The 24,627-nt window shown below is 35.9% G+C and overlaps 4 protein-coding genes across 4 annotated transcripts; 3 read left to right on the forward strand and 1 right to left on the reverse strand.

Annotated features, from left to right (window-relative positions):
• The first annotated feature begins 315 nt into the window (after positions 1-315).
• Positions 316-9,146, forward strand: LOC107662865 (B-cadherin). The gene is made up of 15 exons (XM_016452978.1): positions 316-428; positions 761-853; positions 1,372-1,521; positions 1,633-1,794; positions 1,926-2,070; positions 2,178-2,344; positions 4,252-4,380; positions 4,476-4,661; positions 5,226-5,470; positions 5,934-6,076; positions 7,247-7,471; positions 7,561-7,794; positions 8,292-8,425; positions 8,507-8,638; positions 8,802-9,146. Exons 1-15 carry the CDS (start codon positions 384-386, stop codon positions 9,012-9,014), a joined length of 2,403 nt encoding a protein of 800 aa, XP_016308464.1. The 5' UTR covers positions 316-383; the 3' UTR covers positions 9,015-9,146.
• An 843-nt stretch (positions 9,147-9,989) lies between these two features.
• Positions 9,990-13,489, forward strand: LOC107662869 (uncharacterized). Its single transcript, XM_016452982.1, has 6 exons — positions 9,990-10,285; positions 10,983-11,093; positions 11,220-11,276; positions 11,423-11,530; positions 11,624-11,770; positions 13,269-13,489. Exons 1-6 carry the CDS (start codon positions 10,097-10,099, stop codon positions 13,320-13,322), a joined length of 666 nt encoding a protein of 221 aa, XP_016308468.1. The 5' UTR covers positions 9,990-10,096; the 3' UTR covers positions 13,323-13,489.
• A 636-nt stretch (positions 13,490-14,125) lies between these two features.
• LOC107662864 (synaptotagmin-1-like) lies at positions 14,126-18,515 on the reverse strand. The gene is made up of 9 exons (XM_016452977.1): positions 18,390-18,515; positions 17,611-17,789; positions 17,355-17,530; positions 16,737-16,850; positions 16,400-16,567; positions 16,075-16,242; positions 14,975-15,092; positions 14,742-14,875; positions 14,126-14,660 (listed from the first exon to the last, which is right to left on the reverse strand). Exons 2-9 carry the CDS (start codon positions 17,786-17,788, stop codon positions 14,457-14,459), a joined length of 1,260 nt encoding a protein of 419 aa, XP_016308463.1. The 5' UTR covers position 17,789; positions 18,390-18,515; the 3' UTR covers positions 14,126-14,456.
• A 656-nt stretch (positions 18,516-19,171) lies between these two features.
• On the forward strand, positions 19,172-22,293 carry LOC107662861 (Bardet-Biedl syndrome 10 protein homolog). The gene is made up of 3 exons (XM_016452972.1): positions 19,172-19,238; positions 19,566-19,753; positions 20,671-22,293. The coding sequence occupies exons 2-3, from the start codon at positions 19,566-19,568 to the stop codon at positions 22,244-22,246; spliced, it is 1,764 nt and encodes a 587-aa protein (XP_016308458.1). The 5' UTR covers positions 19,172-19,238; the 3' UTR covers positions 22,247-22,293.
• The last annotated feature ends 2,334 nt before the right edge of the window (positions 22,294-24,627 follow it).

Below are 24,627 nucleotides of genomic sequence, written 5' to 3' on the forward strand. Positions count from 1 at the left end.
GCATCAAAGCACTATAAACAGTCTTCATTTTATTATAAAATACTAATTTATTTTGTAAAATAATTTGTAACAAGATGTATTATAACATGTTAAATGACATCCACATACGTAGTTTGTTAAAACTGCCATTGAAATCTTCCATACATCTGAGAGTTATGTTTTACTTCATGCTTTTAAACATGCCATTATATCTGTCGGTAAGCTCATTGTATTGCCTTTAGCACCTTTCCATAAACATGCAAATGCCCCCCCCACCCACACACACACACACTGAGATCAGACTTTAGAGTACAGCTTAAGCTGGGAACAGACAAGATAGCGGACAATACACACAGAAAAATATATAGTTCTCTTTCTTTATTTTGTTTATTATTGCTGTGAACATGAAGAGATTCACTCATGGAAGTTTCATCTGTGTTTTGTGTCTGGTAAGTGTTTTAAGTTATTTTTTTCATCTTTTTGTTTTATACATGTTGATGTGAAGATCACACTGTCATCTGTTAGTGTTTTGGTCTGCAAATATTTTAAAAGTCCAGACAATAGACCTTACATAATTGCAATAAAATTAAATAATGATTGTGATATTTTTAATTAAGTACATATGTGTACGTGATTATTTTCAGTATTGAATTACTGTGAATTGTGTTCCTAGTTCACCTAAAGAAATCGGAAATTATATGAAATTGTATCAGTTTTTTAATTGCTTAAAGTTTTGTTTTTTTTTATCACAAAATAATGCATACTTTATCTGTTTTAACAGATGGTCTTCTCAGAAATCATACCAGAGTATTTAGCAGCCATTCAACTGGGACAGTTCATGCTTGACAAGAGAAACAGCAGCACGCTTTGGCAGGTACATGAATTACACCAATATATCTACAAATGTTTTTTGAATTCCCTGCTTATTTCTAAAATGTATAGTGGCCTCAAGTATTTGGACACTGACATGAAATTCATTGCAAAAACAAGTGGCATCTGCAAACATATTCAAAATTGATCTGAGACATTTTTGCATTTACATTTAACCAAATGCTCATTTTCTTTTTTTTTTTCTTTTCTTTTTTTTTGTTGTTGATTCAAGTCAGTTTCTCGGAACATAGGTGTAGTAGTAGGTGTATCACATTAACTACACTAATAAAAATTGTTACAGAAACACTTTTCACTTAGAAATTGCTAGAAAATTTCACAAATAATTACAAAGAAAAAGAAAGTAATATTGCATTACACATAAAATTTCGAAGTAGAATAACTGAAATAATATATTCTTGGAAAAAAAAAACAAAAAAAAACACTTTTGTAACCACTATATTGTAGCTCAAAAGCTTTAAAGCATTTACATATTTGTTTATTTGATTTACATTTGTCATTCAGAACAGCACAACTCCAGGGTCCCATTATGTCTCAATGACAGTTATTCCCAAGACATCTAACAGCATGATCAGAAGAAAGAGGGCTTGGTTGATTCCCCCTGTCAGCATTTCTGAAAATGATAAAGGCCCGTTCCCAAAGGAAGTGGTGAAGGTGTATCTCTCTCCTAATATTTTTAATTTGTATGTCATTGTCCTGTTTGTTCTTTGTTTTCATTTCACAGAAGCAAAGTTCTAATCTTTCCTTTTATGTTTCGCTCCACAGATGAAGTCCACTGCTGCTGCTTCTATAAATGCTGCACTGATCTATAAAATCACAGGCCCTGGAGCAGATCAGCCGCCCAAGGGTCTTTTCAGAGTGGACAAATATTCAGGCATGTTGTGGGTCACCAAAGGCCTGGACAGAGAGGAAACTGAAGAATACACTGTGAGTGACCTGCGGTGCTCGAAGAACCTGGATTTTAAACATAACATATTAAAACAGTTTGAGATTGCATGTAACTTTACCGAAGTATTTTGTGTTGATAAATGCTATATATTATGTGTGTCTGAGTGCAGATCACAATTCATGCTTCAGCAGAGGATCAAAGCTACACTGAAACCCCTGTCAAACTCACCATTAAAGTTATTGACCAAAATGACAACAAACCCTTGTGTACCCAGAATCCTTTTATGGGAGAAGTCCTAGAAAGGGCAAAACAATGTAGGATGTGGAGATTCTTCAATCCTTCTCAGACATGTCTTTCAATAACTATACATTTGTTTCTTATAAGATGACAACATAAAATACTATGTTTTATGCTCCTATAGATGTGCCTGTCATACAAGTGACGGCAAAAGACATTGATGACCCCGAAACTGCAAATGGCATTGTGCGTTACAAACTGGTGAGACAGGAACCCAACGGTGGGGTGTTTCGCATTGACCCAGCCAGTGGAGTCATCAGCCTGGCCACTAGGGGTGTTTTGGACAGAGAGGTACTAAAACTGAGTTTGTTTACATAGAGACAAAAACTAAACTAAATTACACTTAAGCTATATATATATATATATATATATATATATTTCCCATGTCTAGTACATATGTAATGATGTTTCATTAATACAGTATATACTTTTTTTTATTTACCCCCAAAGAATGGAAGTGAAATGTGTGTTTGCACTCAGGTTTCTATTTACAACATTGTAGCATTGAGCAATGTAGCCAATCACAGACATATGTTGATTTCTTGAACACAATGGCCAGAGGTTTTAAAACTTAAGTCAGAATTCACTCACTGCTCAAAATGTCGGAGTTTTTTGTTCAATGCTGAGTTTTGTGTGGTCCCTTTTATTACACATTACCCCCCACATTAGCTAAACATTCTTATACTGTAGCTTACAGCACTATGACTGCACTGCGTGTATTATTAGCACAGATGTGGATGTTAGGCTAAATTTTGAATGATCTTGTCTCTCTTATCTGATTAATGGAGCAAAAGGTCTAACGTTAACTTACACAGTTACTCAACTGTTATTCAGGAAACCTAAACCTGATGGTAAACCTCTTGCTTCAAATAGGCTGTGATGCACACCGAATGAGAAGCGCTGCGCCGTCATGTTCTCACGTTCAAGGCAGCAATCCAAAATCTAATCACTGAACCTTATCACCTTACAGGCAAAAAGTTCACTTCAAGAATGAAGGGAAAAAAAAGTGTAGATTGCTGTTAAAACAGAATAGGAAAGAGTAATGGCAATCTATATTAACAGGGTTTCTGCGGGTCCTTAAAAAGTCACAAATTTAGTTGCATCAAATTTAAGGCCATAAAAAGTCTTAAATGGTATAAGAAAGTCTTAATTATGATTTCAGAAGCTCTTAAATTTGGGGACGGAAAGGCAAGAATTGTGATAAAGCTTAATGCGACGATTAAACTTCTAAAGGCTATGATTTCATTGAATAATTATGAGCAGTGCACGTTTCAAAGTCAGGTGCTGTGCTGCTTTGTGCTCTGCCGTTACTGGGGAAATCTGCTGGCAGAGAATGAATGTGCATTTCAATAAGCCCGTCTGCCGTAAGCCCAACCAAAGCGAAAATCGATCCATATATAATGCAGACATGCAGAGCAGAGCAGCAACATGCAGAGTTGCAAATGTGAACTGGTGGATCGACAAGAAGATAATGTATTATAAAAATTAATATAATAATTGATTGATGATAATTTTTTTTAATGAATATAATAATTGATTTTTTTTTTGACATTTTCTTCAAAATAGTCTAAAGGCTGAAATGTGAAGTTCATCATTTTATAAAACTTTGTTTTTGTGAAGAGCTGTATCTGAACTGTAAATCATGCTTTTTACGGTCATTTTACAGTTTAATGTTATCACAGACATTGCCCTACCCCGTTCATATGGTATTAATTTTATTTGTGCAGGAATTAAAAAAGGTCTTAAAAAGTCTTAAATTTGAACTTAAAAATCCTGGAGATACCCTGAAGCATAGACTTTAATAAGTCCACAGAAAGACAAATTATTGAAAAATGTCTATACACACTCTTCCAGCCTAGGGAGAAGTGACATATTGTACATTAATGATGTGAGACAAGTATAATGTAATTTTAAAGGTGAATTCAGATTTTGAACAGCTCAGTGCTTCTCGTGCTGTGTGCCCCAGGTGGCCAATCACCCTGGACATTATTAATAAAATAGTTAAAGTTTACTGCTTAATATTTTTGTGGAAACCGTTATGCATTTTGTTTTTCAGGATTAGTCGATGAATAGAAAGTTAAAAAGAACAACCTTTAGTACGTTTTGGTAAATTTAGCAAAATTATTAATTTAAATAAAAATAAAAAAATCCCCAAACTTTTGAATGCTGATGTTGTTTCATAATCTCTATGATAACAGACTCAAACTGTGTATAAGCTGGCTGTGGAGGCAGCAGATATGGATGGTCACGGTCTTTCTTCCACCTGTGTGGTCATCATCAATATTACTGATAGCAATGATCATGCCCCTAAGTTCAGCCAAAGAAAGGTAAGTTCATTTTTGGTTTGGATTTAGGCTAGATTTTCCAGACACATCTGGTGTTGAGTAGCTATGAAATGGTCTGTTTGTGTGTGTTTTGGCAGTATGCAGGTACAGTACAAGAAAATAAGGCTGGGGAAATTGTTGCAAGGTTGGATGTCACCGATAGAGATGAGCCTTTAACTGTAAACTCAGTGGCAAAGTTCACCATCATCCAAGGCAACGAAAAAGGATTCTTCAACATCAGCACCGGCCCCAGTGGGATGGAGGGAATCATCACAACATCAAAAGTGAATATACATTCATATATCAAGCTAAATATAATATAAGAGTCAGTAATGAATGTAATACTTTTATTCAGCAAGGATGCATTAAATTGAAAGTGGCAGTAAATGTTACAAAAGATTTCCATTAAAAAAAAAAAAAGCTAAAAAATGCTTTCTAATTATCAGAGAATCCTGAATTTTTTTTTAAATTGTTATTAACCAGCAAAACAGTTTTCAACATTTATAATAAGTAATATTTCTTTAGGAACAAATAAGCATATTAGAATGATTTCTGAAAGATTGTGTAAATTTCAGCTTTGCCATCGCAGGAATAAATTACATTTTAAAATATTCAAATAGTAAACAGTAAACTATATGTAATGATATTTCACACTATTACTGTTTTTACTGTATTTCTGCTCATAAAAATGCAGTCTTGGTGAGCATGAGACTTCTTTCAAAAATGTACGAATCTTAAAGACCCAAGAGTTTTTGTCTAGTACAGTGAGGTTTTTTTTTTTTTTTTTTCCTCATGAGAACTCCCATTTTCTTTAGAAAATAAAAATCCTTGTGTCTATGTATTTTTAGGGCCTGAACTTCGAGCAAGCCAACAGTTTCTCTCTGTTGGTGGTGGTTGAGAACGAGGTTCCTTTTGCTGTTCCTTTAGTGACCTCCAATGCTACCATCACCATCACAGTGCAGGATGTAAACGAGCCACCTGTCTTTGAGCCTGCAGAGAAACAGATCATGATTCTTGAGGACCTCGCAGTGGGCAGCACCATCTCCAAATACACAGCCAATGACCCAGACACTGCTAGAGAGCAGAAAATAAGGTTTTACATGGATGCACACACAAAACAACACAATTATACCATGTGTCGTATCATAAAACCCCTTTTTTGTATATTACCCAGCAGGTAGGGTTTTTATCATTAAATAAAACTATTAAAACATTTGTGTTAATTGAAATAAAGCTGAAATAAAATACAAATTAAATATTAGATGAAAAACTTGAACAAAAAAAATTAGAAATCTTGCCTTGACAACTAACTGAAAGAAGTTGAAGCACTAAACTTACCACATAGAAATACATACAAACTAAAACTGAACTCAAACTAAAATAAATTAAACCCAAGTAGCAATATAAAAAAATGAACAAAAACACATCCAAACAAAACCCTACTGTTGCTACTGTCAGAATCAAACTTTTTGTATTTTATTGCACATTTGTTAAGCACCACTGTGTCTGTCATGTTTTTATTTCTGCTGTCACATATTTGTGTGTTGTAATGTCAGATATAAGTTGCTTCAAGACTTTGCAAACTGGCTGGAGATCACAGAGGACACTGGAGTCATCAGAGTCAGGAGCTCACTGGACAGAGAGGCCTCGTTCATAAGAAATGAACAGTACACGGTCTTAGTACTGGCTTATGACAATGGTAATTTAAATAAACCTCCAAATGCTTTTTATTTAAAGGAATAGTTCACTCCAAAATTAGCTGTAAATTTACTCACCCCCATCCAAGATATAGATGCGTTTTTCTTCTTCGGAACAGATTTGGAGAAATTTAGCATTACATTACTTGCTCACCAGTGGATCCTCTGCAGTGAATGGGTGCCGTCAGAATGAGAGTCCAAACAGCTGATAAAAACGTCACAATAATCCACAAGCAATCCACACCTCTCCAGTCCCATCAGTTAATGTCTTGTGAAGTGAAAAGCCACGTCTTTATAAGAAACAAAGCCATCATTAAGACATTTTTAACTTTTGACATTTGGCTTTTGATGTGAGAGGTCAACAGTGGATGGAGGTTAGGGTTTTTTTACCTGGAGGAAGCGTTATTTTGGATTATGGACTCATATTTTGCCAGTAGCAATGGTTTAAAGTTAAAATACCTTGATGGTTTTGTTTCTTACAAACATGCAGCTTTTTGCTTTCCAAGGCCTTAATTGATGGACTGGAGTGGTGTGGATTATTGTGATGTTTTTATCAGCTGTTTGGACTCTCATTCTGACGGCACCCATTCACTGCAGAGGATCCATTGGTGAGCAAGTGATGTAATGCTACATTTCTCCAAATCTGTTCTGAAGAAGAAACCAACTCATCTACATCTTGTATCACCTGAGGTACCGGAGTACATACACTTTCTGTCTTTGTAAATGGTCACAGAGAAAATCTGGTGTTCATCACAAACTAAACGACTGAGGATCACACACTATTAGACTTGTCACCTAATTGCTAGGAGACGCATGACAAATGAAAACAATGTTTTCTGAAATTGGCTCAAAATATCAAACGTATTTGATGATATCCTCCGACTGGATGGAATCATAGTTTGAAGCTAATAAACCTGGCTAAAATCTGCAGACTGCCTCTGACTTTTGGCAAGTAGCATTGACTCCTCCGGACTGTAACCTAGAGCAGAAATCTGGGCACAAGTCAAGTAGTGTATTCAAGCCTGATAGTTCACTAAAAGGATAGTTCAGGATAGTTCACCAAAAAATTACATTTCTGTCATCTACTCATTCTTGTGTTACTCGAAACACATCTGATGTTGGCTTTAGACAAGTTGTCTGGACTACTTTATTTATTTTATGTATCTCTGTAGATGATGAGCCCACCACAGGAACAGGCACATTAGTGATTAAGCTGTTGGATGTTAATGACAACGCACCAGTGCTGGAGGAGCGCAGAGTCCCGATGTGTCTCAAAGAACCCAAGACCGTCCGTCTGACCATCACAGATCCAGACGGGCCAGAAAATGGCCCACCCTTCATCATAGAGCTACATAAAGAATATCAAAGCAACTGGACCATCATCAGAAACTCCAGCAGTAGGATTGGTTCAGCTTATATTAAGTTTTGCTGATCAGTTGTAAATACATTGGATATCTCACACTTCTTCTCTCCCCTCGTTTCTCAGGCAGTTTGGTGTGGTTGAACCCACTCAGACGTCTGGCTCTTGGCGATTACAGCCTGGTATTGCGTGTGTACGACTCCAAGATGTTATTTCAGGACAGTTCTGTCATAGTGGAGGTGTGTGACTGTAAGGGTGATGACGTTACCTGCTTTAGTGGTATATATGCTGCTGCTGCTGCTGCTGCTGCTGACATCACCCTGTCCATCTATGTGCTAGCGGCCATCTTAAGCTTTCTTGGTAAGCAAACAACCTATCATTATGAGTCTTCAAACGAGAAAAAAGTGAATATATATTTATAAATATTGTTTTATAATATATAATATATATTATAATATTTAATATAATGTGTGCGTGTGTGTATTTAATTTTCTTTTTTAAGAAAATGTTATTTTCACCAAAGGTTTTGTTTAATAAAAATACATTAAAACTATTTTAATGTATTACTGTTTTAATCTATTTTAAAATGTGCAAAGCTGAATTAGATTTTTCAGGATTCTTTGATGAATCGAAAGTTCAAAAGAGTGGCATTTATTTGAAATAGTCAAGACTTTTATAATGTTACAAAAGCTTTCTGACACTTCTGATCAATTTACTGCTTCCTTGGTGAATAAAAGTATTCATTTCTAAATAAATGTGTATATATATATAATTTTATTATAATGATGCTGGCCTTTGCAGTCACTACTAATAACAGTACTGATGATGTTCAAAAAATAATTTATTCTTTTCTATAGTGCTTCTACTGTTGCTTCTTCTCCTGAAGAGAAGGTGTGGGAGAAAAGTTCAGTGGGAACAGTTCAGTCAGACAGAAGAAGACAGGGATAATATTTTATGTTACAATGAGGAAGGAGGCGGGGAACAGGACCAGGTACACAAGCTCTTCCACATGTCATGTTCAATCAACTTTACTTTTGTCTTACTGTACTCGGTGTTTATTTATGTGTTACAGGATTTTGATATGGTCCTGTTGTGCAGCAGACCAGAGGTTTTCTCAACATTTATTGCCCCGACGGCCTCACCAATGGTCTTCTATCGACAACACCCAGACGAGAATGAAGATATTGAAAACTTCATTTATGAGGCGTGTATAGAAAGTGTTCATGTGTATATGTGCATAAAAGAGTCACCATGATTTCTGCAAGCCTTGTGTTTGGATCAACAAAAAATCCTGAAAAACATCCACAACAAAATTACCATCATAAGTTACATTCATGTGTAAAATACTGGGCTCTGTGTTTCTGTAGAATCTGTGCACAGAAGATGATGACCACTATGTGGTGCCGTATGACTCGGTGCTGGTGTTTGCACATGAGGGTGAGGGGTCTGAAGCCGGATCTCTTAGCTCCCTGCAGTCGTCCATCAGTGATGGAGATCAGGACTTCCAGCATCTGCAGAACTGGGGACCTCAATTCAGGAGACTGGCTGACATGTATGCTGGAGGAGAAGATAATATATAATATGTGCTCTGATCACTGTATAGGAGTATGTATATAAGAGTGTGATGTGAAATTTGTTACCAAATATGCTGTAAGTCATTAAAGGAATAGTTCTCTAAAAAATGAAAATGTACTGAAAAATGACTCACCTTCAGGCCATCCAAGATGTAGAGGAGTTTGTTTCTTCATAGGAACAGATTTGGAGACATTACATTACATCACTTGCTCACCAAAGGATCCTCTGCAGTGAATGGGTGCCGTCAGAATGAGAGTCCAAACAGCTGATAAAAACATCAGTTTTTTTTATTTTTATTTTTTTTCTGGTTTGTCATTCCTTACTGTAGTTTACAATGTATTTGTTTGATCAGAAATGTTTGCACACATTTTATATTTGCATTATGCAACTGATGCTGTTGAATTAAGTGAATGTATGTAAGATAAGCACCTGTTATTTTTTTGTTCTGCATGAGTTTACATTAGTTGTTTACTGAAGATTTTACTTTCTCTTAATACAGTAGTTTATCTCATTATATAATTGTATTTGCTTTATTGTAAAATAAAATGCATAGTTTATTTAATTATTTAACAATAAACATTGCTTTAGCAATATATATAATTTTTATGCTATTTTAAAATCTTTTTGTTTTAATTATTTAAAAAAAGCTTTAAACAATAAGATTCATATCAACCAGTATGAAACTATGACTAAACAACCTTTGATCAGATCCTGACAAATCACACATCGGGACTCTCCCTATTGGTCGGGCTTTAAGAGCGAGACCCTGAGAAAGAACTCTGACCCTGTATTTCACAAAGACGGATGTTCGTCTTGAAGTGAATCCATATATTTGAATGCTTGTTGACTTGTTTTAAACTGATTTAGAAAGGTGTTTCTTATCTAGTGCCTGGGATTCCAGAGGTAAGTTATACATTACGTCACTCGTATGTCTATAACAGTCACTATAGTCATGTATTAAATTGTTAGTGATTGTAAATGCTACGGTATATGGTTGTTAACAAATCAAATGAACTACACAACAAAAATTCTAAATCAAATTAGATTTGGCCATATGTAGCCAGTCCATTTGTTGTCATGGTTACTCATGATGTCACTTCTTTTGTCCCAGATGACTCAGAAAATGTTTCAGGAGGGGCTGCATCAGGTGTATTTTAAGGAACGCCCTTTGCCCCGCCCTCTTCCAGCTGACAACTCCACAACTGGAGAGCTGATGGAAGACAGACTGGTCCGCTGGTTTGGGACAGTGGTCAACACCCGCCTCCTCCTGTCTGGGGTAACAAAAATCTAGTTTAACTGTCATAGACACCCACCAATCCCAATAAAACTCGGATTTATTGAATACATATGCTCATCTGTAAATGTCAATATAATATTAGACTATATATTCTGAATTGCATACTACCATCTTATATTACTGCAGTTTAAAGTATGTGTACTGTGAATAGTATGCAGATGTTTCTGTATACACACTTGCCAAAATAGTGGTATACAACCAAAGTTCAAGTCTTTAAGGTCAACTTCACCTTCAGTTTTCAGTTTGACCAGGGTTATTATTGTTAACTAAAACTATAGAAAACATTTCCATTACTTGACAGAAAATAAATGTTAATTGAAAAAAAATTTTTTTTATATATTAGTATATCAGTGATACTAAAATAACAGAGTTTGACAAATGATAGCAGTATCATCAGTGATATTTACCATCTTTTTCTTGACTCATCATTTGCCCAGACTGCCAACAGTTTACATAAACTGGATCAGAGATTAAAAAATAACCATTTTATTTTCAAATTGAATGCCACTTTTTGAATTAAACATGCAACATGATGACAACATGCCATACTATTATTTGAAGCATTTATTGTTGCATATGGCTTACTGCTTCACATACTATTTTTGACCAATAGTGGGCAGTATATACTGTAGCCTAATTCTTGCTTTTGTCCCTCTTTTCTGTCTTTCTCTTTCAGGTTGTTCAGATTTTCAGTGCTGCCTTCTGTATTCTCTCCACTTTCTCTTATTCTTGTTTGACGTTCAGCTGTTCTGCATCTATGACAGCTCCAATATGGTGTAGCCTGTTTGTAAGTGCTCCAGTTAACATTTCTGATTCCCAAATTTTACAGTAAATCAGAACAAAGCAATAATCAGTCTGACATGCTACAGCCCAACTAATTAGTTTATCTGTGTTATATATCTGTTTATGTCAGTATCTAGCCACGGGGTCACTTGCAATTGATGTCCAAAGGAAACCCAAAAAAATCAAAGTAAGTTTGTTTTGTCTTTTTTTTTTTTTTCAAACCAAATGTTTATTTTGTAGTTTAGGACAAATGTAATTGTATATTCTTGACATTTCATGATACTAGGCTTCTTGTGTGCTTGTTTGAGTAAAGTGAGATCTCTGCTGTTGTAGGTCATGACTCTGATGGGCCTGAATATCTTCAGCATACTGTTTGCAGTTTGTTCTTGTGTCACCTTTTTTATCAAATCCTCACAAATGGAAAAAGCCACCCCTCAGCAGGTGCGTGTACAGAGAAACTGCCAATCAATAATCCACTAGAATTTACCAATGAAATGAATTCATGGTCTCTCTCCATCTCTCTCTCTCTCTCAGCGCATTGGTGTGCATGTGCTGAAGGGCAGTGGTTTCATGTCCATCCTCCAGTGTATGTTAGCAGCCATATACATGCTCTTTCTGATTTGGAGAGGTATGAAGTCCTACAGCACCCTCTACAGACAGGACTACATCACCATAATCCAGGTACAACATTCACACATTCAAGCTTCAAAATATTATGAATACAGTATTAATACAGGTTTTCTGCGGGTCTTAAAAAGCAAGTCTTAATTCACCCTTTCAAAAATTAAGGCCTAAAAATGTATTAAAGGGGTCATATGATGCGATTTCAAGTTTTCCTTTCTCTTTGGAGTGTTACAAGCTGTTCGTGAATAGATAAGATCCCTAAAGTTGCAAAGACTAAAGTCTCAAACCCAAAGAGATATTCTTTATAAAAATTAAGACTTGTCCACGCCCTCCTAAAATGCCTCGTTCTAACACGCCCCCACATGTCTACGTCACTGTGTGGGAAGATTTGCATAACACCACCCAAATGTTCACGCAAAGAAAGGCGGCGTAACTTTGATTCTTGCTGTAGTATTGTTGCCGCCGCCATGTTGTGGAGACACTGTGTGTTTCGTTATGAAAGCGAAACTACTTTGTTTGGTCTTCCAAAAGAGGACACAACTAGAAATCAGTGGTTAAGTTGTATTTACAACACTGTTCCAGAACAGTTCAAACCCAAATATACAGATGTGTGCAGCACATTTTATGGAGGATGAGGACTGTTTCCTGGAATAGTAGACTACAATGCCGGTGTTCTGACAAATAATGCTGACTCACAGCCTGTAAGTATGCTTTCATATTTAAAGGATTTGCCTCTGATGATTCAAACGCGAGTTTTGAGCAGTGTAGAGTAGCGCTTGTTGTTTGTCGTTTCTCGCAGAAACAATAATGTACAGTATGTGGAAAATAATGTGTTTTTTGAACCTTAAACTGCATAAACACATTTCATTACACCAAATACACAAAATAATGTTTTTTTTAGCAACGTCATATGACCCCTTTAAATTGGAGCAGAAAGTCTTAAATTCATAAAGCCATGGCATTAAATGTTGAATGCATTACTAAAAATGAATATCTTCCTCAATATTTTTTGTCTTGTTTTCCAGTACAAATGTTTAAACATTCTCAAATCAAGAAACACTTGAGATGCAACATAAAACTCTTTCTGAGAAATTGATCAAAATTGAGCGTATGCTTAAAAACAAGAACAATAATGTTAATGAAATATGAAAACTTGTTTTTGATTTGAATTAAGTTGATTTTTCTGAGCCGATTGGCAGAATTTTATCAGAAAACAAGACTTCTTCAACAAGAATCTTCAGACATTTGCACTGGAAAACAAGACAAAAATACTGATGAAGAACATCACTTTTTTGGAGTGTGATCAGAACGTACAGTAAAAGTTATTTCCATATGATGGCTAAGCTATTTTTGGTAAATTAATAGAAAAAAGTAATGAGAGATCTGTTGGAACTTGTATTTTCAAACTTTGTGTCGATAATACAACTCATTCTGTTCTCCCTAGACTTTTACATTTAGAGAAGTCTACTTTGAACATGCAGAAACCTTGTAATGTTTATTATATAGTTAATGTAGTTAATATAATATAGTTAAATCTGACCTCTGTTTGTCTTAGAACTCAGATGAACATGCAGATCCACTGCTGGAAAATGAACAGTTCAGCCTTTGAACGGTCGGTGTGTGAAATCAGGAAACATATGCAAACAAATATATGGCTTATTTTATTTTATCAAGAGAATAAATATATTTTTAAGCTTTTGCACCCAGGTTTACAATGACAAATAAGTGATATTGCAAAAACCTGAATATATATACTACATATTTCCGTTTGTGAAAATCCCAAACAATATATGAACATAATTTATAAGTTATAGTCAATGTATAATTTATATGCATTCAATACATATGCATGTCATTTGTGAGGATCAACAAGGATTTTGTGTATTTATATATTTATATACATCATACTGTTGATTCTATGAAGACAACATAAGATTAAAATTGACCATGTTTACTTTCTTAACAGTTTTTAAAGGGATAGATCACCCAAAAATGAAAATTCTGATATTTTGAAGATTGTTGGTAACCAAACAGTTGCCGGTAGCCATTGACTTCCATATTTTTTCCCCCCATAATATGTATATCAGTGGCTACCAGCAACTAGTTACTAACATTCTTGAAAATGTCTTCTTCTGTGTTTAACAGAAGAAAGAAACTCATACAGGATTGGAACCACTAGAGAGTGAGTAAATGATGACTGATTTTTCATTTTTATCTGTTTAAGGGTCTTATGCACAATTCATTAGTGGACATTATATTAGAGAAAAATAATTATGCAAATGATTGCATAATCAAAATGTAATAACTTTATCCATTTATGAAATGACTTCTGCATAGGCAAGGAAAAATAATAGCAACTAATAATGTCAACCTACTTTTCACTAATCAAATACCAATGGATTTTGTCCTGGTTTTCATTATTTCCTCATGAATATTCTTTTTTACTCAGGAATATGGTATTATTACAGATGTTGCATTGTGAATGCTGTTTCATGTTGTCTAAGACAGTTTGTACTCCTTTAATACATCATTTAATGTGTCTTTGTACATGTTGCACACAAGATACTGAAAATTAGTGTGGTTCTGGTTATTAATGTGGCTGAAAGAGATGAGATTTTACCAGATCTACCTCAGACTTTCCCCACATACACAGACATGCATACATATACACACTAACTTCACAAATGAAAGCAAACCGCTGAATATTTCAGTATACACATGCTCACACAAAAACCGCACAGCTTCATTTCTTTGTCAGTTCAGCATCCACGTCCTCTTCAGGTTTAAGGGCGTGCCATTGGGCGATGGGTCGTCTTGGATTGGCTAACATATCTGACCAATGGCGTTGCTCTGTTCCTGTGCTGTTCAGTCCAATGAACACCTTTCCAATGGCATCATTCTTCCCAATTTTGTCATAGTCCAGGACTGTCACCACAACCTGCACTTTCTATTAGGAGATAGAAAATAAGTCAAGAACCATTAATGTGTTCAGTTTCAAGATGGACAGAAATTAGAACTTCAGCTCTACCTGAATCTGCTCAGATGGCACTTCAAAGCTAAATGATTCGTTGTAATATGGGTTCAGTGTGTTCTTCTTAGTTGTGGTTTTCTTTTTCTTCAGCCTTTTGCCGTTCTGCATCAGGTGGATTTTTACATATGGGTCTGTAGAACAGATAATTAATGTCAGAATTAGTAAACTGGGGGAAATTACATTTCAGACCTGTATTCTGAAATGTGTCCGAATATAATAGGTCACTTCACCCGAGAGACCACCCACATCCATTTTTTTGAGGTTTTTGGCCTCCAGAACAACAACAGTCAGTTTTCCAGCAGTGGGTACGTAGCGCAGAGACAAGCAAACATCACCTAACCGCTCATGCTGTTGAGTCAACAACGAAAAGTCAGGTATTATTTCACTCGTCATTCTGAAATCAACACATTTCTGTCACATACAGGTGTAGAGGTGTAATTCATGTATACAAATATAATTATATTTTATTTCTAAGGAAATAGAAATGTAAAATATCATTAAAAACTGAGAAGAGTATTATCAGTTGTTAATAAATTTTATTTTCAGTATGAATTACCCTTATATCCTTGCATAACAACTGTATATAATTTTTATATTTTACATGCATTTATTATGTAAATATTAATATAATGTGTTAGTATGTCAGAAGTGTTTTACATTTTTACCTTCAACATTTAGGGCAATCGTGGCCTAATGGTTAGAGAGTCAGACTTGTAACCCAAAGGTCGTGTGTGTGTGCGTGTGTGTGCGTGCGTGCGTGAGTGAGTGTGTGTGTGTGTGTGTGCGCGCGCTGCGTGAGTGTGTGTGTGCGTGCGTGCACTTGGATGGTTTAAATGCAGAGCACAAATTCCGAGTATAGGACACCATACTTGGCTACACATCACTTCACTTTCACTTTAATTAAGATTTGTATGCAAGTAAGTGTTTAGCATAAATAAATGTATCTAATTTTATTGTAAATGATATTCATTTGAAATATTACTTTTTGTTGCATACATTTATATATGAAAATATAAAATTTTTATATTTGTAAATATGTCAGATGTGAATACACAGTATATTAATATTCTTTTCTTATTAAATATCTCAAATGTGTTATAATTCTGTCAAATTATAATAAATTAATTGTTAATCAATTTAATTATTTATTTATGTTTTATTGCAAAGCTATCTTGTGTTGGACTAATGAAATTCAGTTGTTTTGGGTCATTCCAATTCGCCATGAATTCAACTATGCAATGTGACCTATTCAATTCAGTTTCAGACTGTGGCATGAAAAAGTTCTTGACTCAACCCTGCATGCATTCAAGATTCGCTTCTTCACTCGTACCTCCTCTTTCTCAGCTTTCTGCAGATCTCTCCACTCCTCTGTAAGATGACTGAAGTCCACCTTATTCATCTGCACCCTCGCATCCCCAATAGCATCATGTTTGGAAAACCGGTCAAAGTCATACACTGTCATGACCAGCGTCTTTCCTCCGAGCTCTGCATATGGAACCTGCAGACAGAATATCAGAGTCTATAAGTCACTGACGCTGTTATAATGCAATTAAATGCATTATTGTCCCAACAGCACATCGTGAATTTGTATGCTGTGACCTCTATAACATTCCTGCCACAAAGGATTTTTAGTGCAAGTGGATTTTAAGATGTACCTTAAAGGTGAAGTGCTCATTAAAAGTTGGATCTAGTGTTTTGCGGTGAACTTTTGTCTCAAACTTTTTCTTCTTGTCAGGGAGGATGTAGACTTTCACATATGGATCCGAAGTGCCGCTCATATCCATAGCAGCAAGACCTTCTGCCTCAATCACACCTACAATTAACTGAAAAAGAAAAGTCATTCAAATGATCCATAATTTTAAGATGAAGTTCTCCACTCTGACATTACAATAAAAGCCCCCTGCCGATAAAAACCCATGCTGAAGCAAGTCTTTCTCATTAATATGGATATTGATGACTGAATTAATGCTGGTCGCTGATTTGTATTCATACCGCGCTGTCAGTGAAGTTGTAATCAAGGGTATAGTGAAGTTTTCCAAGTTTTGCAGCCTCTTTAGACTCAGCATCCTCTTCCTTGGGATCAGAATCTGTGCAGTGATGAACAGCCTGTAAATGCAACCATCCAAATGCCGGTCATTACCATGGATACATCCTCCAACATATATATGTGGTTTGGCATTGGTAAAATGTGCTTGGAAAAAAATATGAACAGAACATCGACATCCCTAATAATAATTATACACACGTTGCATGTATGCGTGTACACACACACAGGTTTGTTTTTATGGTTTATGGGGACTCCATAGGCGTAATGGTTTTTATACTGTACAAACCGTATTTTCTATTGCCCTACACCAACCCTACACCTAAACCTACCCCTCACAGGAAACTTTCTGCATTTTTAGATTTTCAAAAAAACTCATTCTGAATTATTTATAAGCCTTTTGAATTACAGGGACACTGAAAATGTCCTCATAAATCACCTTCTCGTTGTAATACCTATGTCATACCCATGTTATTATACAAATTTGTGTCCTCATAAACCACATAAACATGCACACACACACACACAAGACATAAATTCTATTCAATTTGTCTAATAATTTGTACCTGTTTTGTTCTGTCCTCTTTCACATTTGACAGGTTAATGGTGTTCTTTTCATTTTTCTCTTTTCCACCCTTTTCCTTTTTCTTCTTAAATATCATCTTCTTGCAGAAACACAGGCAGCAGCTGAGCGTGATGAGGACTATGAGGAAGCCGAGGGCCACCAGAGCCCAGGATGGTACTGAAATGACACACACAGGAACAACAATAAATACACAGGTGAGTGAGTGTTTATGTGTGTGAGAGAGACTGTGTACTCACATGGGACTTTATGAAGCTTATTCAGAAACTTGCTTCTGATGCTATGAGCCAAACTCTCTGCGGTTGTAGTTTGAGGCTGAATGGTCGTGGGTGGAGAACTCATAGGTCCAGGTATCTTTGATCCATTCTGTGCTGGAGATGAGGAATGAGCAGCCAGTAGCGCATCACCCTCATGCATTCTGAGGACATGCAATGGAGAAGTGCATTATCTGAAGAGTTGCATGTGACTTTATAAAGTTTTGAACGTTCTAATAACCTTTGGCATTTGCACAGATGATAGTGAGCGTAATGCTGATGCACTGGAAGCTTATTATAAGGTGTAAAGGCAAAGGCAGGTTCACATTCAGCGCATACAGAAGGTGACATGATGCTCCTTAACCTTGGATTATTTTGAGAAATGCTGAGTAGGAATTCATTGATTTTCTCTCTATTTACAGTGAAATGAGACACAGAAAGCCAGTGACACTGATACCCCTGAGACACTGATACCCCCGACTCAAACTTATACCTGAATATCTAGCACAAATAATAATAAACATGCATTTATATATACACAACACCAATACGATTCCATCAAATAAATCCTTCTGATAATGCAAACCTTAGAAGCTTTCATATAAAAGTATTTATTCATTGATTAGTTTATATAAAAATGCATGGATAACCTTGGACACAACCTGTGTTTGTATGCACATAAAAGTTCACTGTTAAGTGTGCATGTAATCTAAGGATTGTAAAAAAAAAATCACATACTATATTTCAGGAGGAAGAACACTTACCTGCAGCTCTGATTTAGACGTGCACTCGACAGGCAGGTTATCTGAATTACTATGAAGAAAGAACAGAAAATTAAAGACTTAAAACTAAGGTCATCTGAGAGAGATGTCTTGGCAAGACTCTTTCTTTCAAAAGAAAGAAAATATCAAGGTGTTTGACGGAGTTTAACACTGCTAGAGAGATGATGAGAGAGAGAGAGACTGTGAGAAGCATCCAATTGCAAGCTGTGCAGCAGAGGGTGGAGCCATATGGATATTATGACAAAGGTTTTAATGAGGGATGATAAAAACAATTTGAAAATTAGGGGTCACATTAAGATCCTTTCCCAAAATTTTTGGAGGACATACATAGGCATTTCTAAATTATGGTTGCTACATATAATAAATATAATAAAATCCGTTAAAAGCAAGCTCGTCTTTAACAAATATATTTGGCTCATGTTTTAATTTTGCATGCTGTTGTGAGAGCATAAGAAATATAAACTAATTTATTATAGTTATATTATAATGTATAAATATGTTGAATTAATAATAAATATTTATAGCCTGTATTTTTGAATGAGAATATCTGTTCAAGAGATTTTTGTTTAAAGATTCTATTGAACCTGAAATGGTGAAATCCACTAGGTTTTATGCAATATATCAAACCTTTTCAATAAAAAGATAGATGTTTGTTTTATTACACTTTTTTTTTTCATTTATTATTAATAATTGCATTACTAGACACTTCCACCGTCTGTCAGGTAGGTGTCAGTATATCCCCGTATGTTTACAGGAAGAACAATCATATGGGAGAAGAAGTGCGTCGCCTGGATACTGCATGAAGCTTGAGGATGTTCAACAGATTAGAAGGTTATTATCGTTTCGAGATCATTTTACACCGTTCTGTTGGGTTTGTTTTGGTTCAGATCTTTGGCTTCGTGTTTTTCTGTTTCTTTTGGATATCCAGCTGTGTAATGATAGCTGTATGACGAATATCACTGGTGTCTTGTGCACAAAAGTGCCACTGTTTAGATAAATGCAAACAAATTTGATTGTTCATTAGAAATATGATTTACTTTTAGTGTGCCTGTCCTCATATATTGATGTTCTAGGTGTGTTTTTGTTTAATACATTCTCTTTGTTAGTGTTATCATACATGCGTTAACGTTGTCGTTGTGTGTGTGTTTGTGTGTGTAGATGCAGGAGGAGTGTGTGTCTCTGCAGGTGTGTGTCAGTGTGGTTGGAGCGCTGGAGTGTGTAGTCCGCCGTTGTCTCGGTCCAGACGGTGGAAGTGTGCTGTTCACACGAGACACAGGAGAAACTCTCATCACCAGACATGGACAACGCGTTCTCCGCACACTCCACCTGCAGCACCCCATGGCCAGGTCTCTTATTTTTCAAATAGAAAAAATGCAGTAAAAACAGTATATTTTAAAATATGTTTTATTCCTGTGATGCAAAGCTGAATTTTCAGCATCATTACTCCAGTCTTCAGGGTCAAATGATTCTTCAGAAATCATTCTAATATGCTGATTTGCTGCTCAAGAAACATTTCTTATCATTTTCCATGTTGAACACAGTTGTGCTGATTATTATTTTGTGGAATAATCACAAATTTGATTTCAGGATTCTTTGATGAATAGAAAATTCAAAACAACAGCATTTTTTTGTAACAATGTAAAAGCCTTTACTGCGACTTTTGATCAATTTAATGTATCCTTGATGAATAACATTTCTTTAAAAAGTCTTACTGTCCCCAAACTTTTGAACAATAGTGTATATACACTGCCGGTCAAAAGTTTGGGATCAGTAAGACTTGTAATGTTTTTTAAAGAAGTCTCTTATGCTCATCAAGGCTGCATTTATTTTATCAAAAATACAGAAAAAAAACGTAATCTGAACACAGTTGTGCTGATTATTATTTTGTGGAATAATCACAAATTTGATTTCAGGATTCTTTGATGAATAGAAAATTCAAAACAACAGCATTTTTTTGTAACAATGTAAAAGCCTTTACTGCGACTTTTGATCAATTTAATGTATCCTTGATGAATAACATTTCTTTAAAAAGTCTTACTGTCCCCAGACTTTTGAACAATAGTGTATATACACTGCCGGTCAAAAGTTTGGGATCAGAAGTCTCTTATGCTCATCAAGGCTGCGTTTATTTGATCAAAAATACAGAAAAAAAACGTAATCTTGCTAAATGTTATTACAATATAAAATAATGGTTTCTATATGATAATATTTTTATATGAAAATGATGTGGATTTATTTAGCATTTGTTATCTTTGTTCTTTAGGATGGTGTTGGACTGTGTGTGTGCACATGCTAAAGCTACTGGAGATGGCACGAAATCATTCCTTCTCCTGCTGGCTGCGCTGTTACGAGGAATTCAGGACTCACACATGCAGCGCAAAGGATCTTGGAGCATCCCTAGTCTTCAAAATCTTGCTAATCGCCTGTTGGCTGTGAGCAGGAAAGAGCTGGAAGATGTCGTAACACACAAAATTACCCCATATGCCTCATTGTACTGTAGTCACCATAGTTACAAACTGGAGGGCATCATTCTTGATTTGTCGATCAGCGGGTATATTTCTGGAAGAGTGGGGATCAGCCAGGCGGATGTACTGAAACGAGTCCTGTGTGAGTTCTACCACAAAGTCAGTCAAGATCAAAATGCAGTAGAAACAATCTCATTCATACATTCACACTTCTCTTTTCTACATACGTCCGTGACAGGACTTCCTATTGGCTGCTCAGAGGTGATTGAAGGCCTGGTTGTGACTTGTGATTGGTCAGTGTGGACTGAACCAGCAGGATCAGTAAAAGCACTCATTTTATATGAGAGTTTTGGAGCTTCCTTTGTCACTGTAGGTGAAAACATATCCGTGTGCATTCAAAAGGACTATCTGCACCGCACAGAGAGCGCCATGAAGCAAAAGTTAGCGAGTTTATTGGACTTACAGGTGCATGTGGTGCTGTCTTCTGTGAAGCAGCCAGAAAGTGTGTTACAATGGGCTCGACTGAACCACGTTTCTTTACTTGAGTGTGTCGATTCGGCCCAGCTGGATTTTCTTTCAAACATCAGCGCTGCAGAAACACTCTCTCATCCACCACTTCAGCACCTTGTGATGCTCAAATACTGCAGACGTGTGCAACTCAGCGGGCATCGCTATGCCTGTCTGGGAACGTTTTTGCACATGCACACGCTTGTTCTTTGTGCGCCAGCACCGGGATTTCTTGACCAGATTGTGTGTGTGAGCCAAGGTGTGTTTGCAATGCTGCAACATCTATCTCAAAGCTTCTGTCAGACACTGGCATCTGACCAATCACAGAGTCCTTCTTCGGACCAATCACAAAGCGTGCTTTCATCGCAAGACCTGTGGGGTGGTATTCTGCGTGCAGGTGGAGTGCTTCCTGTTGGCGGCATGTTTGAGTTCTTGCTACATCATTTTTTGTTGAACGAACGAAACTCTTGTGACCCAGAGAGCTGTAGGCTTCTGGCAGAGGCTTTGTTGTGCTTGCCTAGAACGTTGTATTCTCACAATCACAGACGGTTTCTGAATATCCAGACGCGTTTCTTGGATGATCTTAAGCAATGGGACAAGACCAAAGAGCAAAGGTCAGAAATGCCTGAGTTGAAGTTTGGGTTCGGGTTCAGTGAGAGTTCTGTACCGTGTCTCGAGTCGGTCAGTGGAAAGAAGCAGCTGGTTGTTTCTGTCTTGCAGTGTTTGCACAGACTCTTATGTGTAGGGGCTATTTTAAACACACGCTGTCCATTACGCACCGGCCCTCAAACACACTCTGAGGAGGATGAGGATGAGGAGGAAGAGAAGCCGAAGCATTCAAACTCTACTCAATCAACAGATGCATAAGTCTGTAGTATGCAGTCATCCGCTACATGCTTCTTATACACACTGAGCTCTGATCTATGTTTACAGTGGCCCTAAAAAGTATTTGAACTTAAGTCATGCTTAAAATTATATGAATGTCAAAGCATTTGATACAAACACTTTGCAAACAAATGCTGCTAAACCTTCTCTCAAAATCTTTAATTTTTTTGAGCCATGTTTGCAATGACTTTAAGTCAACTGGTCATTTTAATGGATGTATAGTCAGTACCTCTCAAGTTCACAAATGTGTCCTTGCAAAATAAAAACAGCTGTAGATCATATCAACTAGGTTTAAAGTCTACTTACCTTATTCCTTTATTTTTCTTTTAAAATAAATGCCACTTGCTTTGATATTTTATTATATAATGCAGACATTCAGGCATTTTTAAGAGTCTAAATACCTTTATTATGTAATATATATTTATTTAAAATTCTGTAATTTTTGTAACCTTCATAGAATATACTAATTATTTTGAATATTTAAATATACAATATAAATGCATATGTAGGAATATTTGTAATACAGTTCTATATGCAGTTAACATTTTTAATTCGTTTTTTTTTAAAGTTCAAAACCATTGTTGTCTAATTTTTTTTTTAAAGCTTTGCATTTAGTTAGTCAATAAAAGAAGTACTATTCACTCAAAAGTTTGGGGTCAGTATGATTTTTTAAAATGAAATAAGTTCTTGTATTCAGCATGCATACATTAAACAGATCAAAAGTGACAGTAAAGACATTGTGAAGATTTCTATTTCTAATAAATACTGTTCTTTTGACATCTCTGTTCATCACAAAACACGGTTTCCACTAAAAATGTAAGTAGCACAACCGTTTTCAACATTTATAATAAGAAGGAATGTTTCTTGAACAGCGAATCAGCATATTAGAATGATGTGACACTGAAGACTGGAGTAATGATGCTGAAAATTCAGCTTTGTATCAGAGGAATAATTTTTAAAATATATTAAATTAGAAAATGTAAAATTTTTTAATTTTAAAATTACATTTTTTTTTTATTGTTATAATATTTATACAATATCACTGTTTTTACTGTATTTTTGACTTATTTCAAAAACATGAAAAAAAAATGTACCAACTCCTAACTTTTTAATCGTAACGTACTTTAAAAATAATATCTTGTTATAATACTGGTCCAGTCACTGATTATATATAACAATTTGATTTGAATTTGAAACAAATAGCAAAATTGTTAATGAATAGCAAAGGGTATATCAAAATTGTTAGAACCCTGATCTTGCATGTCTTTCCTCCAGCTCAATCTCCTCCCCTCAATAGATGTCCAGCCGATCCCAGAAGTCACAGAAATGGTCCCTGTCCCCGTGTTGTGGGTGTGACTGTAGAGTCAGGTTCAGCCCTCTATAGCCGTGTGGCCAAACAGGCAGCCTCTGCTGTGTGCACAGTGTTGGGGAGTAACTAGTTACATGTAACGGCGTTACGTAATTTAATTACAAAATAAATGTAACTGTAATCAGTTACAATTACTAAGAAAAAATGTGTAATAAAATTAGTTACTTATGAAAATGTTAACGATTACAAAGGGGATTACATTTGAATATTTACACACATCCACATACAGATTTAATTGATTTCTTTCCCAAATTGCACTGACTACTCTGAGACATAATTTCCGCGATGCGGAAAACAGACTGGTTCGTAGAATCCAGTCATAAAAACGGAAGTCCTATAGCCTAACGCCGACGGAATATGCCACATTTTGGACGAATAAATCAAAAGTAGGTCAGTACACTTGAATCAAAACGCGATATGGACTAGTGTCTGTGAATATTAAGCCGCAAAAAGACAACATATGAATCCTGCACGTTCTGCGTGTCTGTGGAAATCAGGCGCGGACGGTCCATCGGGAGAACCGGGACAATTCCCGGTGGCCCACTATTTTAATATTATTATTGTATAGTTGGCTGCCGAATGTACTAAAGCGATTATTTCCATTCCAATTTGCCATTCGATAATTAAATCTCCAATAAATCATGAAGCGGTTATTAGTGACTGGCTTCGGCTCGCGCGCTCAGAGTATCAGAGAAATCAATGCGAGAGAGAGAATGGAGAGGACTGTGGAAGCGCACAGGTGGAGCAGAGAAGCAAAACTACTGTTCAGGGTTTCAAGTGCAAGTCAGTGAATTAACCATGGTTTTTGCTACACTAACCATATTTTAACCATGGAATTTGTAGTAAAAAATAAATACAAATGGTAATCCATTTGCCAAAAAGTGTTTTGAGCCTCTGTCGCCTCAATATATGAGTACATGAACACATAAAACATCATCTCTAGAACTGCTCTGAGTCACTTCATGAGCATTTTACTTATTTTGAGAAAACTATC

The sequence above is a fragment of the Sinocyclocheilus anshuiensis genome, unplaced genomic scaffold (genome assembly GCF_001515605.1).
Source record: "Sinocyclocheilus anshuiensis isolate Anshui unplaced genomic scaffold, SAMN03320099.WGS_v1.1 scaffold739, whole genome shotgun sequence".
NCBI lineage: Eukaryota > Metazoa > Chordata > Actinopteri > Cypriniformes > Cyprinidae > Sinocyclocheilus > Sinocyclocheilus anshuiensis.